Here is a 14,744-nt window from a genome sequence, read left to right as displayed (position 1 = left end):
AGGGCTCCCCCAGTTGTTCTGTGATCTCCAAGTGTATGTTATAACACACAAACACACAACACACAAAAATAGGTGAATGGGGAGAATGTTTTACAGCATGGTATTGATCTGTCATTAAAACAAAGATGGAGAGACGCCTCAGCATGTGCGTCTCCATACGCATACACAGCACTGAAAATGCATCTTTTAAAACATTAGAGCCAGGCATGGTGGTGCACGCCTTTAATCCCAGCACTCGAGAGACAGGGGCAGGTGGATCACTGTGAGTTCGAGGCCAGCCTGGTCTACAAAGCGAATCTAGGACAGCTAAGGCTAACACAGAGAGACCCTGTCTCGAAAAACCAAAAAATAAAAAAATAAAAATAAAGCGATGTCTCCACAGGTGAAGGTACCTGCCACCTCATCTGAATGCCTGAGTTCGATCCTCAGGACCCATATAAAAGGAGAAGGCTGGCAGCTACAAACTCCTCTCACCTCCACAAGCATACTGACACATGTTGTCCACACACAAAATGTCAAAGTGACAGGGAGGGACAGCTGAAAAGCACAACAGGTTTTTTGGGGTTTTGTGGGGGTTTTTTTGTTGTTTTGATTTTTCAAAATAGGATTTCTCTGCTGTCCTGGAACTATCTTTGTAGACCAGGCTGGCCTCGAACTCACAGAGATCTGCCTGCCTCTGCCTCCCAAGTGCTGGGATTAAAGGTGTGCACCACCACACCAGGCCCACAACAGTTTTTTTGAAAATAAGAAACAATGGTGTTGAGTATGAGCACAGGAGTCTGGAACATTGCAAAAATTAAGCAGCTCTTTCTCTGTAGGGAGCTGGTTCAAGGAGCCCTTGTATGGGATATATTCCTGTGTGCAAAATTACCAAAACAAATGTGCTCTTTAGGGAAAGGCCATACATATAAAATAATTACAGTCACTTGGCCTAGTTGGTAATTCCTTTTTCTCTCAGATTTGCAGGTTAGGTGGTGTTGCTAGTTTTGGCAAGGTGGTACAGTTGTGGCCTGAGTAGTAAAGCTTATTGTGTAGAACAAGACAAGCTATGTAGCCGGGATTGCAGACCCCTGCACTGCACTCGCCTGCCTTGAGGTGCTCTCTAATGACATGAATCATTTGTTTCACATGCGCAGTTGTCCTTCGGAAAGTTACATTCACTCTGGGTCTGTGTTTGCCTCTAAGGGAGAAGCACACTGTAAGAGCTTATATGTTCCATTCACTCTGGGTCTGTGTTTGGCTCTAAGGGAGGAGCACACTGTAAGAGCTTATATGTTCCGGCAGATGAGCTCCCAGCAAGTCCAGATGACTCGGACAACAGTGTGTCAGAGAGCCTGGACGAATTTGACTACTCAGTGTCTGAGATCAGCCGCTCCTTCCGGTCACAGCAAGAAATATGTGAACAACTCAACATCAATCACATGATCCAAAGGATCTTCCTCATTACTCTAGACAACAGTGAGTCGCAGACTTGCACCCCTTGTGTGTTCTTCCCTCTTGGCTTAGGCTAGGGACTACTTCAGCTGTTAGAAAACTGCTATGTCTAATGTTTAAAACCACTCCTGTACTCCCTGGAACACCGGGTTTTTTAAGTAAGCTTTTTAATTACTTAAAAACAGTATTTCAACAGATCTAACTGTTGCCATGTTGGTACTGACTGAGCTATGTGACTACTTGTCTGTACTACCTTAAAAAATGACATGGAAAGAGTGGCTAATCCTATCTTCTTCTGTGGATACTGAGAGGTTCAGACGTGTTTTACCTCTGTGCCCTGTCTGGAATTCAACCCTAAAGTTAATGCTGGTGTCTAGAATTCTCTTAATACTGAGAATCCACAACAGTCCATGCTCTGTAACTACGTTGTATATCAAGATCGGTTGTTAGAAGCTGAGCATAGCTGTACATGCTTTCAGTCTCCAGTTCTGAGGAGGGACCTAGGTTGAGGACCAACCTAGGCAACATAGCAAGACCCTGTCTCAAAAAAACAAAACAAAACAAAACGAAAACAGTGTAATGAAGACAGGAACATTACCCTTAACCTACAGGTTAAAACTGCTTCACAGGTGACCCAAGCTTGAGAAGCGGGAATGGCATCCCCAGCCGGTGTGTGTATTTGGAGGAAATGGCAGTGGAGCTGGAGGATCAAGACTGGCTTGACATGAGCAACGTTGAGCAGGTACCATTCCTGATTCTGTGCTCTCAGTGAGACAGCCATGCAGCTGAGTCCTGTCCATTCGTGACTCTGCTTGCCTGTGCCTCTTCCACCGTGCGTGGTATTATTCCCAGATGAACTCTTCCTGTCCATCCTACCCACACGTCCAGATCCACCCATTGTTTAAGAACCAGTAAAACTGTCCTCTAAGTTGCCAGAAAAGAGTTGTCACTCCCTCTTCAGAGTTCATTATCCTATGCATTTCTGTCTCTTGTGGCTTTTTAATGAACCTGTATTATTACTCCTATTAGATTCTTAAGTTCCTAAGACAAGGCCCATCTCTCATATATACTTTCCAAAGGCCAAAAGCAGGCTGGGGAGACAGCCCAGGAACAAGTCTAGCTGCCCAGCCCCCACATACAGCTAATCGTGCCATGTGGGATGCAACCTCAGTGCTACAAATGAGTGGGTTAGATTGCAGGGCATCTCTGGGGCCTTGCTGACCATCAGCCTAGATGAAAAGTAGTAAGCTCCAGGCTTAATCAGAGCTGAGGGGCAGGAGGTGGAGTGTGACAGGGCAGGACACCAATGTCCTGCTTTGGCCTCCGTCGAGTCCTTGGGAGGTCAAGTGCAGAAAGCCAACATCCATCACATAGGACTCCCAGGGTATCGGAGCCCACAATGAAGGACTGTACGTTTGAAGAACTGGCTGGGCATGGTGACAAATAATTTTAACCCCAGCATTAGAAGGCAGGCAGGCAGAGCGCTGAGTTCCAGGCCAGCCAGGCTACAGGAGAGCCCCTGTTTTAGAACAGAAATAAGGGCCCTAGAGAGATGGCTCAGCTGTTAAGAACTTATGCTGCTCTTACAGAGGACCCAATTCAGTTTCTAGCATCCACATCATGTGACTTACAACTGCCTGTAACTCCAGCTCCAGGGGGAAGCAGTGTCCCTGGCTACCATGAGCACCTTCACTTCTGTGCACAGACCCACACAGAGACACAGCACACACACACACAAATTAAAAATAATAATAAATGTTCAAAAAAATTGAAAGGCTGATAAAAGCATTTAATTTTCATGTTTAAAGTATCTTTAAGCCCAGCGATCAGACAGAAAAGTAGATTTTACATGTAGGTTTTATCATTGATTGTTTATAGCATTCATCAAGTAACTATTTGGTGTTTACTCTGTGCTGTGACTATCCCAGACACTTGGGTAAACGTTGTGTGTATAGTTAGTTCCCAGTATTTCTAAAGAAATAAGAACAACCCCCCGCCCCACCTTATTCTGAACTACACCTGATTCTTGCCAAAGCAGGTGCCAAATTTTTTATACCTTAGTGCTTGCTCTAAGATGTACCTTGCAGTAGTTTAGTATTTTGTTTGTTTTTCTTAATAGGCCATCTTTGCTCGGTTACTGCTTCAAGATCCAGGAAACCACTTGATCAGCATGACTTCCTCCACAACATTAAATCTCTCTGCTGACCGAGATGCAGGAGAGAAGCACATCTTTTGTTACCTTTACTCCTGTTTCCAAAGAGCCAAGGAAGAGGTAAATGGATAAGCTTCATGGAATTGTAGATTATCCCCTTAAGTAACTTTAGCATGTGAGAGCTGGATCACTGTCTGTTTGTTTTCTTTTTCTTTTTTTTTTATTTTAATTTTTTTATTTTTTGGTTTTTTGAGAAAGGATTTCTCTGTGTAGCCTTGACTGTCCTGGACTCACTTTGTAGACCAGGCTGGCCTCGAACTCATATCGATCCACCTGCCTCTGCCTCCTAAGTGCTGGGATTAAAGGCCTGTGCCACCACCGCCCGGCCTTGGATCACTGTCTTTCGTGCCATAATATGTATGTATATTCTATGGTATACTTAGTATTATGAGATTGCCAGAGAGCCTTGGTCTCCTTTTGTGGCTTAGGGTCCATCTCTCTTCACAGTTAACCAGTGCCTCCTGTTCTCTGTACAAATCTCTCTAGAAACCATACCCTTAAAAAGGAGAAGGAAAAAAAAAAAAAAAAAGCTAGGCATAGTGGCACACACCTTTAATCCCAGCATTTAGGAGGCAGAGGCAGGGGGTTCTCTTGAGTTTGTGGCCAGCCTGGTCTACAAAGTGAGTTCCAAGACATCCAGGACTACACAGAGAGACCCTGTCTCCAAAAACCCTAAATACCAGATCAGTCAGGTGTGGTAGCACATGCCTGTAATTCCAGCACTCGTGAGAGACAGGCACAAAGATTGCTGCAAGTTCAGTACCAGCCTGGTCTACATAGCTGCACAGTGAGTTCCGGGCCAGCCTACACTATGGTGAGACCAAAATAAACAAGATGAACCAAACAAAATCCCAATCTGCTACCATTTTCAATGAGATAGGAATTCTGAATTTGAGCCTTTAAGCCAAGTCTGGCTTGAATTCAGTCCCCAAGAAGCCAATACTGCCAGATAGCACGCCTTTAATCCCAGAACTCAGGTGGATCTCTGGATTTGAGGCCAGCCTGGCCTACAGAGTGAGTTCCAGGACAGCCAGGGCTACACAGAGAAACCTTGTCTTGAAAAAAACAAACAAAGCCATCCTGTTTGGGGGATAGGGTGTGTTCTCCATCCTGTTTACTGTTTAACTTTGCTCCATGGTTCAAGAGTTGCCCACTTTTCTTTCTTCACTGCAGATTACCAAAGTTCCAGAAAACCTGCTCCCCTTTGCAGTGCAGTGCAGGAACCTCACTGTGTCCAACGCTCGGACAGTTCTCCTCACCCCAGAGATCTATGTTGATCAAAACATCCATGAGCAGCTGGTAGATTTGATGTTGGGAGCCATTCAGGGAGCCCGTGAGTATAGAAGCAATATCTTTGAACATCTACATTTAGAGTACAAATTTGAAACTCCTAGGAGTAAGAGAGGGTCGCAGAGTCAGGAAGAAAGCTTACACCTTGATCTTTAGGCCTCAGTACTAGCAGAATTCTCAAAAATACCAAAGAGGGGTTGGAGAGATGGCTCAAAGGTTGAGAGCACTTCTAGCTGCTTTACAGAGGACCCCAGTTCAATTCTCAGCATCCACATGTTGGCTCACAACTGTTAACTCCAGTTCCAAGGGATCCACTGCCCTCTTCTGGCCTCCACAGGTACTGCATGCACTTAGTACATAGATTTACATGAAGGCAAAACACTCATATACATAAAATAAAGGTAACTAAATCCTAAAAAGCCCTTGTTTGGAAGTGAGTACATAGGTCAGGGCCGGGCACTAGTGGAACAGCTGCCTAGCTTTCACCAGGTCTTCAGTTCAGTCCGGGCACCACAGAGAAAACATGAAGCAGTGTTAAAGACAGACGCTGACCCGGCCTCTTTCCTTTCTCACCTGTCTTCTGTTAGATTTTGAAGATGTGACTGAGTTTTTAGAAGAGGTCATTGAAGCCTTGCTGTTGGACGAGGAAGTTCGAACATTTCCTGAAGTCATGATTCCAGTGTTTGACATTTTACTAGGCCGAATAAAAGATGTAGAGCTCTGCCAGATGCTGCTGTATGCGTATCTGGATATTCTTCTCTATTTCACTAGGCAAAAGGATATGGCCAAGGTGGGTCTCAAAGCACTGTGTGCTCAGGGTGCTCACCGCTTAGTGCTTCCTGTCCTGAGGGCACTGTAGCATTGCCTATAGAAAGCCAGGGATGGTATCACACGCCTGGAATCCTAGCACCTGGGAAGTCAAGACAGGAGAATCAACGCTACCCTCAGATACACAGCGAATTTGGGGCCCTTAAGCCAGGGCTGCTGAGATGGCTCAGTGGATAAGGCATTTGCCATGAAGCCCAAAGAGCTAAATTTGATCCCCAGAACCTACGTGGGGGAAGAAAAGAACCAACCCACATACACAAGTTGTCCTCTAACCTCCATACTGTGCTCATGGTTTTCATACACACACACACACACACACACACACACACACACACACACACACACACACATACACACAGCTGTGTAAGACTTAATTCTTTCAAACCCTTGCACCTTGTTCCCTTTATCTGGCCATACAGATGAATGAGTAGGACTTGTTCTCTCCTACAGGTCTTCTTAGAATACATTCAGCCCAAGGACCCCAGCAATGGCCAGGCGTATCAGAAGACCTTGCTGGGAGTCATTCTGAGTATCTCCTGCTTGTTGAAGACTCCGGGTGTGGTAGAAAATCATGGCTACTTCCTGAATCCATCTCGTTCCAGTCCTCAGGAGATCAAAGTGCAGGAGGCCAACATCCATCAGGTGAAACTGTTTCCCAGGGTGTCAGCCGCTGACTTGAGATAATGAAGGGACCATGTAGGGATAAGGCTGCTTCAGCCTCTTTGGAAAACAAACTGGTCTGGTTGGCTTTTGTCATAATAACAATGCAAGTGCCCTCTTGTTGAGGCGGACGGGCCAGCACATGCTTGTGCTACTACTCAGCAGTCAGGGGATCAGGAGCTTGGGGTCGTCCTGAGCTGCGCAGCCAATACTAGGCAAACCCGCACACCATGAGAGAATGCCTCAGAAGTAAAGGAAGGAAGCAAAGACGTCACCCTCCATGCACATCTCTAAACTCAGCACACAGAGGCTGACAGGCCTTCTCTACATAGTGAGCTCCAGGACAGCCAGGGTCATGTAAAGAGACCCTGTCTCAAAAAAGAAAAGAAAAGAAAAGAAAAGAAATCACCCTCTTTATGTCGTTCACTAAGAAGAGAGGATGAGCTTTGGTGTGGGTGAAAACTTACCCCGTGTGACAGTGCTGCACATCCCCTTCAGTCCTTGTCCTTCTCACCAAGATACTCACTGTCACTTAGCTCATAAACCTTTTAAGTAAATGCCGCTTTATATGTCTCTTTCCCTGACCTCCTCTTTAGGTATAGGCCTCCTAACATAAAACTTAGCAGAGGTCGAGGCTAGAGAGATGGCTCAGTGGTTAAGAGCACTGGCTGCTCTTCCAGAGGACCCAGGTTTAAATCCTAGCACCCACATGACAGTCAGAATTGTCTCCCAAAATGCAGTTCCAGGGGATCTGACACCCTCACACAGACATACATAGAGACAAAACATAAATGGAAATAAAAAACTTAGCAGAAGTCTGACTGTGAGGCACTAGATGACTAAATGGAGCAGTTAAAGTGTCTCATCTACTGGTTAATTATCACGGTGCTGCCAATCAAGTGTTCAGCAAACTACAACAATGACCAAACCCAACTGTCCATGGTTTTTGTTTGTCCAGCCTGACCACTTGAGTCTGTTCTCCAGGACCCTCCCACATAGTAGGCAGAGAGAACCTAGTCCCAAACATACTCACACTTGCTCCATTGCATGCCCCTCCTATATACTAAATACATTGACATTAAATAAATGTAATATAAAAATTAAAATATTTACTTACTGTAGCCACATCTGTTTATATTGTTTATGGCTGAGTGTCACATTGCACTGGTAGAGTTGAGTCATTGCTATGAAAGCCGTTTGACAAGCAGAGCCACAGACTTAGCCTCTAACACTTTACAGAAACTCCCCACTGTAGAACCTGTTAAATCTCTGAAGCTTGGCAGCTAACCAGGAAATGTCTCCTAAGTATCCAGTAATACATATTTTTTTAAAAATCAGAATCAAGGAATAAGGTGCAAGAAAAATAAAAGCGAAAGATTAAGGTTAGCATCTACTTAGAAATATGTGTTTCCTAGGGCTTAAGAGTGAAAAAGAATACCAAGGTTGTGAAATTGCAATGGTGTGTGGTTGTGTTTTCCGGTTAAACAGTTCATGGCTCAGTTCCATGAAAAGATCTACCAGATGCTGAAGAACTTGCTCCAGCTCTCTCCAGAAACCAAGCATGGTATCATGTTCTGGCTTGGAAACTGTCTGCATGCAAATGCAGGCCGCACCAAAATTTGGGCCAATCAGATGCCCGGAATCTTCTTCCAAATGTATGCCTCGGATGCCTTCTTTCTGAATCTGGGTGCTGCTCTCCTGAAGCTGTGCCAGCCCTTCTGCAAACCCAGATCCTCTCGGCTCCTCACCTTCAACCCCACCTACTGTGTCCTCAAGGAGTTGAATGATGAAGAACGAAAAATTAAAAATGTACACATGAGAGGTAGGCGGGGAACTGGGCTTCTCAAAACGGTGTTTGTGTGTGTGTCGCCCCCCTGAGGCATTTGCTCCCTTAGCCTTTGAGAAAGTGCCTTTTGTTCAAAACAGATGAGGCACAGTGGAGAACTAGTTAAGTGATTTAAAAATGGATTCTTGAAAAACAACTGTTATCTTTTAAATGTTAGGCATTGGTGAGACCTTCTGTCTGGTTTTGGCAACCCTAGATGTTCATTTCGTCATCTTTTATATTATAAAATGAAGCAATGCACAGCCACCATCCTTTCTGAACTCAGGGGTTCCAGGAGAGGGCAGACAGATCAACACAGTGGAACAGCATAGGAGGAGTGAGTGAGCAGCTCTGTAGACACTGGCATCTTCGTAGCTAATTCTTGAAAGACAATTCAGGGTTTACCAGCAAAAGAGCAGGGTGTCAGACAGGACAGTAATGGGGTGTAGAGGTAAAGATCTGTGCAAGGAGCACTGGGCATTATGGTGCACACCTTTAATCCAAGCACTTGGTTGAGAGGAGAGGCAGGTGGATCTTTGAGTTTGAGGCTGTCTAGAAAAAAAACCTGTAGAAAGATTTTATTGAGGATGAGAAGTTCCATGTAGTTAGAGCAGGGGGTATGGGGTAAAGAGTAAGAGGCAGGGAGTGGGAAAGAAGAAAGCTGATAACAGCTTGGAGAAAACTTGAATATAGAAAGTGAAAAGAAGAAAATTAATCAGCCCTGATTCTGTCACTCAGAGTGAATCCTCAGTTTTGATTGATTTACTTCTAGATTTTTAGAGTTTTTTAAATCATCTTACAATTAAAAAACTAATATCTACACAAAAGCAACTTATCGTAAACATAGATAAGTGGAAATGGCCAGGTGGTAGTGTTGGCCACAGCACACACCTTTAATCCCAGCACTTGGGAGACAGAGGTAGGCAGATCTCTGAGTTCAAGGCTAGCCTGGTCTACAGAGGACAGCTACAGGACAGCAAGGGCTACACAGAAAAACTCTATCCCCAAAGAACAACACATACACACACACACACACACACACACACACACACACACACACACACACGGAAATAAAGGAAATGGCCCGTTGCCTATTACTTGGAAAAATATACAGTATTACCACTCATTTTAGTTTTTACTGCTTTCATTAGATTCAGCAAAAGAGATTTAACTATTTCTATAGATAGGTAGAAAGCCAAAAAGTGTTTTGTTTTTTTTAAAGATTTACTTACTTATTATGTATACAGTGTTCTGTCTGCATGTATGCCTGCAGATCATATTATAGATGGTTGTGAGCCACCATGTGGTTGCTGGGAGTTGAACTCAGGACCTCTGGAAGAACAGCCAGTGCTCTTAACCTCTGAGCCCACAGTGGCTTACACCTGTAACCCCAGCAGTCAGGGAGGCAGAGGCAGATGGATCTCTATGAATTCGAGGCCAGCCTACTCTATAAAGTGAATCCAGGACAGCCAAGACTACACAGAGAAACCTTGTCTCTCGAAAATATATTACACACACACACACACACACACACACACACACACACACACAGACACACGGGGAGGTGAACACACCTTTAATCCCAGCACTAGGGAGGCAGAGGCAGGGGGACCTCTGAGTTCGAGGCCAGCCTGGTCTACAAAGCAAGTCCAGGACAGCCAAGGCTACACAGAGAAACCTTGTCTCTCAAAAAACAAAACAAAACTAAAACACAAACAAACAAAAAGCATTTTTAGAGTAGGAAGTAGCTGGAGGTGTGTTGTGAGGAAGATATTGTAGCAGTTTGGAAGCTGAGCAAAAGTAAAGGGAGACTGAGACCCAAGGCAGACGTCTGGCGAGCGATCACCATTCCTTTCACTTCCTCGAGGTTTGGACAAGGAGACCTGTTTGATCCCAGCTGTGCAGGAGCCAATGTTCCCCCAGAGCTACAACCTTGTGACAGAGAACCTGGCCCTGACAGAGTATACCTTGTTCTTGGGATTTCACAGGTAACTCCTTTGATGTCTTTGGAAAAGCACTGTTTGTGAAGAACTAGTTAGCTGTCCTGACAGTGAGTCTAAAGGCTCATGTTAGGCTCCACAGGGCTACCAGAACTCATGTGCACTTCCTTAAGTCTGCGTCAGTCTACTCTGTGTAGACTATGTACAGTGTGCTAATATTCTTTCCACATTTTGCCAACTTTTCCTTTTTTTTTTTTTGGTTTTTCAAGGCAGGGAGACAGGGTTCTAGCTGTCCTGGAACTCGCTCTGTAGACCAGACTGGCCTCGAACTTTTGCCAACTTGTCAATCCCTATCTTTCTGTTCTTATTTAGGAACATCTAATTGTTTTCATTATATGTTTCACTTTCTAGTCTTGAATTCTTATTATTCCTTCTGCTCAAAGACCAAGAGACAAAACTGGCCAGGCTCGGTGGCGCACACTTGTAATCCCAGCACTCAGGAGGCAGAGGCAGGTTTCTGCCTCCTGAGTGCTGGGATTACAGGTGTGCATCACATGCCTGGCCTGGAATACAAATTTTTTTTTTATCTTCTTATGATGTTTAAATTAATGTTAAGATTTTTTAAAAAGAATTCCTTCTTGGAAAAAAATAAAAGTATGTCTCTATTAGACAGTGTTTCTGACCTGTTGACATTTGAAATATGGTGACAGAAGTTCAGCATGTGCTTGATCTAAACTGAGACCCAGGGATGCCAGGCATCTAGTGTTGCTGTCAATAGCCCTAGTCGCGGTCTGTGAGAACCAAGGGAGTGGTTTAGGATTGTAGGCACAGAACCAGTTATCAATGGCTCTTAGTTCTAGGTCTTCCTTTCAATATTTGAGTGAATATTAGTGAATAGTAATTGTTGCATGCTAAACAGCAGAGGGCTGGAGGCTGCTGTTAGGTTGTGTGCCAAGTGGTGGCTGCTTTATGTGTGGTTGCTGTGATGGAGCCCTTTTCACCCGCTTAGAGTTCCACTGCAGAGGCCATCCGCTGAGCCCACCTGTGTTCGCTAAAGCTCCTGCTGGGTGCTCAGACGCTGCCTCATTAAAATGACTATTTTCAGTAGTAACCACTCACCCCAGCCTGCTCATGTCAGAGGCTGCTGGTTCAGATCCGTTGAGTACATGGTAACATTTTCTCAGAGCAGTGCACTTTGTGAGCGCCTTCTGTGTCATTGGACCTGCCACTTTCTACAGCCTTAGAATACTAAAATAAACACATGAGGATTTGCTTTTCAGTGTGGTCTGTTCTACATTGCCCTCACATGAGCCTCCCTGATCTAGTCTCTTCTGCTTTCTTGGGGGCAGGTTGCATGATCAGATGGTAAAAATCAACCAAAATCTGCATCGGCTGCAGGTTGCCTGGCGAGATGCTCAGCAGAGTTCTAGCCCTGCTGCTGACAATCTTCGTGAGCAGTTTGAACGTCTGATGACCATCTATCTTTCCACCAAGACTGCCATGACTGAACCCCAGATGCTGCAAAACTGCCTGAATTTGCAGGTGTCCATGGCTGTTCTGCTGGTTCAACTGGCCATCGGCAATGAGGGCTCACAGCCAATAGAGCTAAGTTTTCCTTTGTCAGATGACTACAGCTCTTTGGCTTATGTACCAGGTAAGCAGCCTGTCCCTTGGGAACATTCTATTAATAGCCACCTAAGTTTAACTGGGTCACCTTGGAAACTTAGTCCTCAAAATTCCTTCCTTAGTTGTCATTCCATTGTTTTTAGAAAAACTACTCAAACTTGCAAGTGTCTCCTGGCCAAAGTGTAAGGCACTAACAGTTGCTTCTCCTGCTTTGTCTCCAGTGGTGGGACTATCAGAAAACAGCCTCCAAAAGATGAACTGCAATCAGGGTTTTCACAGCGCCTTGGTTCTCTCATTAATACTGTTTGTCTTTCAACTCATTAATTTGTCTGTCTAACTCTCCCTGAGGTTTTGTGGCTTTTGTTTTGTTTGTTTTTTGGTTTTTTGAGACAGGTTTTCTCTGTGTAGCCTTGGCTGTCCTGGACTCACTTTGTAGACCAGGCTGGCCTCGAACTCACAGAGATCCACCTGCCTCTGCCTCCTGAGTGCTGGGATAAAAGGCATGTGCCATTACCACCCGGCCTTCCTGAGGTTTTTTTTAGGAAAAAAAAAAAAACAAAAAAACAGATCCCCTCTTGTTAACTCAGAAGGGAGACTGTGTGTATGTGTATGTCAGTGAGGGGTCAGAAGATGGTCACCAATCAGATTAAATGTCCATGAACACTGCTGGCCTCATATTGCTGTGTAACAAGTTACCCCCCAAGCATAGCTGCTTAAAACAACAAACATTCTTTCACATAGTCTTCTGCATCAGAAATCCAGGAGCACTTGGCTGTATGATTCTAGCTCAGAGTATTAATGAGATGTGGCCAAGCTGTCAGTCAGAGCCAGAGGACTCTGAGGACTCAATGGGGGCTGGCAGACCCACTTGCAAGCCCAGTCACATCACTGTCAGCAGGCCTGAGTTGCTTGCCAAAAGCCCCACGCATCTCTTCTTAGAGTCACACACAATATGGCAGCACAGGTGACCAAAACAAAAGCTTCAGACTTCTACAACTAATGCATACTCCACTGCACACATCAGGATTTCTCCTGGCCTAGTGTAATGCAGAAAGGGACTCAGCAAAGGTATGCGTGCCAAAGGGTGGTTGGAGGGCCATCCTAGTGTAACTAGCCACACCTAAGGGGTGGCTTAAACTGTGACCAGCCTTTAGGGACATTCATACCAGTGTTGACAGTACTTTGTGTCACTATTGTTCATGTATTTACTCAGATAAAAATAAAGCCCGATACACATGTAACAGACCGACCCTACAGTTAGTAACTTATCACCATCCCTGGTACATAAAAGACTTGGATTTAATTAACTGGGATGTTGTTTGGGACCAATGAACAGATGTTTGCCTAATTCCAGTGGATCTTTTTCAGAATTTTTTGCAGATAACCTGGGTGATTTCCTCATCTTTCTGCGGCGCTTTGCTGAGGACACCTTGGAGACATCAGCAGACTCCCTGGAGCATGTCCTTCACTTCATCACCATTTTCACTGGGAGCATAGAAAGGTGACATGGTGGAAGCTTGCCCCAGGCACTGGTTAGCGCTACAAACATTCCGGCTGCTGTGGTGAGGCTTAATAAGCAAAGGGCTTTGCTCACAGAGAATCTGAAGCTGCATATAAGGTTCCTGATGGGAATTCCACTGCTGGTGCCTGGTTAAGTAGTTATCCCGTGGCAGCCAGGTGCTACACCCTTCTAATTATGTGAACCAAAGCTTGCTCCTGTGCCCTGAGTTGGATAAGCAGTAACCTGGGGTGATGTTACTTCTAGCCTTTACTCAGAAACAGAGGTACTATGGTTTTTAGAATTGCTTCCCTGATTTTCTTTTGTGGGAGGGATGTTATGTGTGTAGGCTAAAAGATACAATTTATATGCACAAAAGGATACATTTGCTGCAAAATAAAAAGCCCCCAATTCACCAGGGCATATCAATGAGAAATACGAGGAAGTCAAACCTTCTGAGGAGACCTAAGGGGAAGTCATAAGCCAAAAGGCATTAATTAGATGCACAGGATAGGGATTATGAGTGCTGTCAGATAACTATGACCTAACCTTTGCCCTCAGAAAGCTTGGGAAGGCAAATTTATTCAAGATGAACCTGTCAGAGAAGAGAACATAATAAATAGTACATTGTTATAGATAAGAGAATTGAATGTCTTAAGCATTACATGGAAACTGAAGTGCTCCCTCACTCATGGTAAGCTGTCATCTCAAGAGTTAAATGGGCAGCATAACTGGGTTTGGGAGGCAGAGGCAGATAGTTCGAGGCCAGCCTTGTCTACAAAGTGAGTCTAGGTCAGCCAAGGCTACACAGAGAAACCATGTCTTGAACTACAAAACAAAACAAAAATGCATGAAGTGCTCCCTCATTTATGGTAAGCTGTCATGTCATCTCAAGAATTAAAGAGGCAGACATAATAGTGTATATCTTTAATCCCAGCACTCAGGAAGCAGAGACAGGCATATTGCCACAAGTTCAAAGCCAGACTGGTCTGCATAGGGAGTTTCAAGCCAGCCAGGACTATGTAGTAAAACCATCTCAAAATATGTTACACAGTATACCCTGCACCAGAGCACTGAGAAATTAAAACAGGTCTGACTTTCACATATTTAATAGTGGTATAGTGTGCACTAGCCCCTTACATAGAGCAGAATCGTGTCAGGGAGTTATGTCTTCCTGCTCATTGTGCTCTCTACCCTGCAGAATGAAGAATCCCCACCTGAGGGCCAAACTAGCAGAGGTATTGGAAGCAGTGATGCCTCACCTGGACCCAGCCCCAAGCCCCTTGGTGTCCAGTGTGTTCCACCGGAAACGTGTGTTCTGCAACTTTCCACATGCTCCCCAACTTTCAGAAGCCTTAATCAAGGTTTTTGTGGACATTGAATTTACAGGTAAAGAAGTCCCATGGCCAGCTCTAGCTAAGAACTAAGAGT

The 14,744-nt window shown here is 44.7% G+C and overlaps 1 protein-coding gene across 1 annotated transcript in view; it reads left to right on the top strand.

The window, feature by feature from the left end:
• Ube4a (ubiquitination factor E4A) overlaps positions 1 to 14,744 on the top strand; it is a 41,345-nt gene that overhangs the window by 11,147 nt on the left and 15,454 nt on the right. Inside the window, exons 3-13 of the mRNA XM_051156323.1 lie at positions 1,285 to 1,458; positions 2,064 to 2,176; positions 3,554 to 3,706; positions 4,820 to 4,979; positions 5,524 to 5,726; positions 6,215 to 6,406; positions 7,913 to 8,246; positions 10,117 to 10,237; positions 11,539 to 11,843; positions 13,184 to 13,316; positions 14,515 to 14,702. Of these exons, the coding sequence (XP_051012280.1) occupies positions 1,285 to 1,458; positions 2,064 to 2,176; positions 3,554 to 3,706; positions 4,820 to 4,979; positions 5,524 to 5,726; positions 6,215 to 6,406; positions 7,913 to 8,246; positions 10,117 to 10,237; positions 11,539 to 11,843; positions 13,184 to 13,316; positions 14,515 to 14,702 (2,076 nt within the window). The remainder of the gene's footprint in view (positions 1 to 1,284; positions 1,459 to 2,063; positions 2,177 to 3,553; positions 3,707 to 4,819; positions 4,980 to 5,523; positions 5,727 to 6,214; positions 6,407 to 7,912; positions 8,247 to 10,116; positions 10,238 to 11,538; positions 11,844 to 13,183; positions 13,317 to 14,514; positions 14,703 to 14,744) is intronic.

The sequence above is a fragment of the Acomys russatus genome, chromosome 14 (assembly GCF_903995435.1).
Source record: "Acomys russatus chromosome 14, mAcoRus1.1, whole genome shotgun sequence".
Classification (NCBI taxonomy): Eukaryota; Metazoa; Chordata; class Mammalia; order Rodentia; family Muridae; genus Acomys; species Acomys russatus.
Note: the sequence above shows the minus strand (reverse complement) of the source record. Positions and strands in the feature narration are given on the sequence as shown.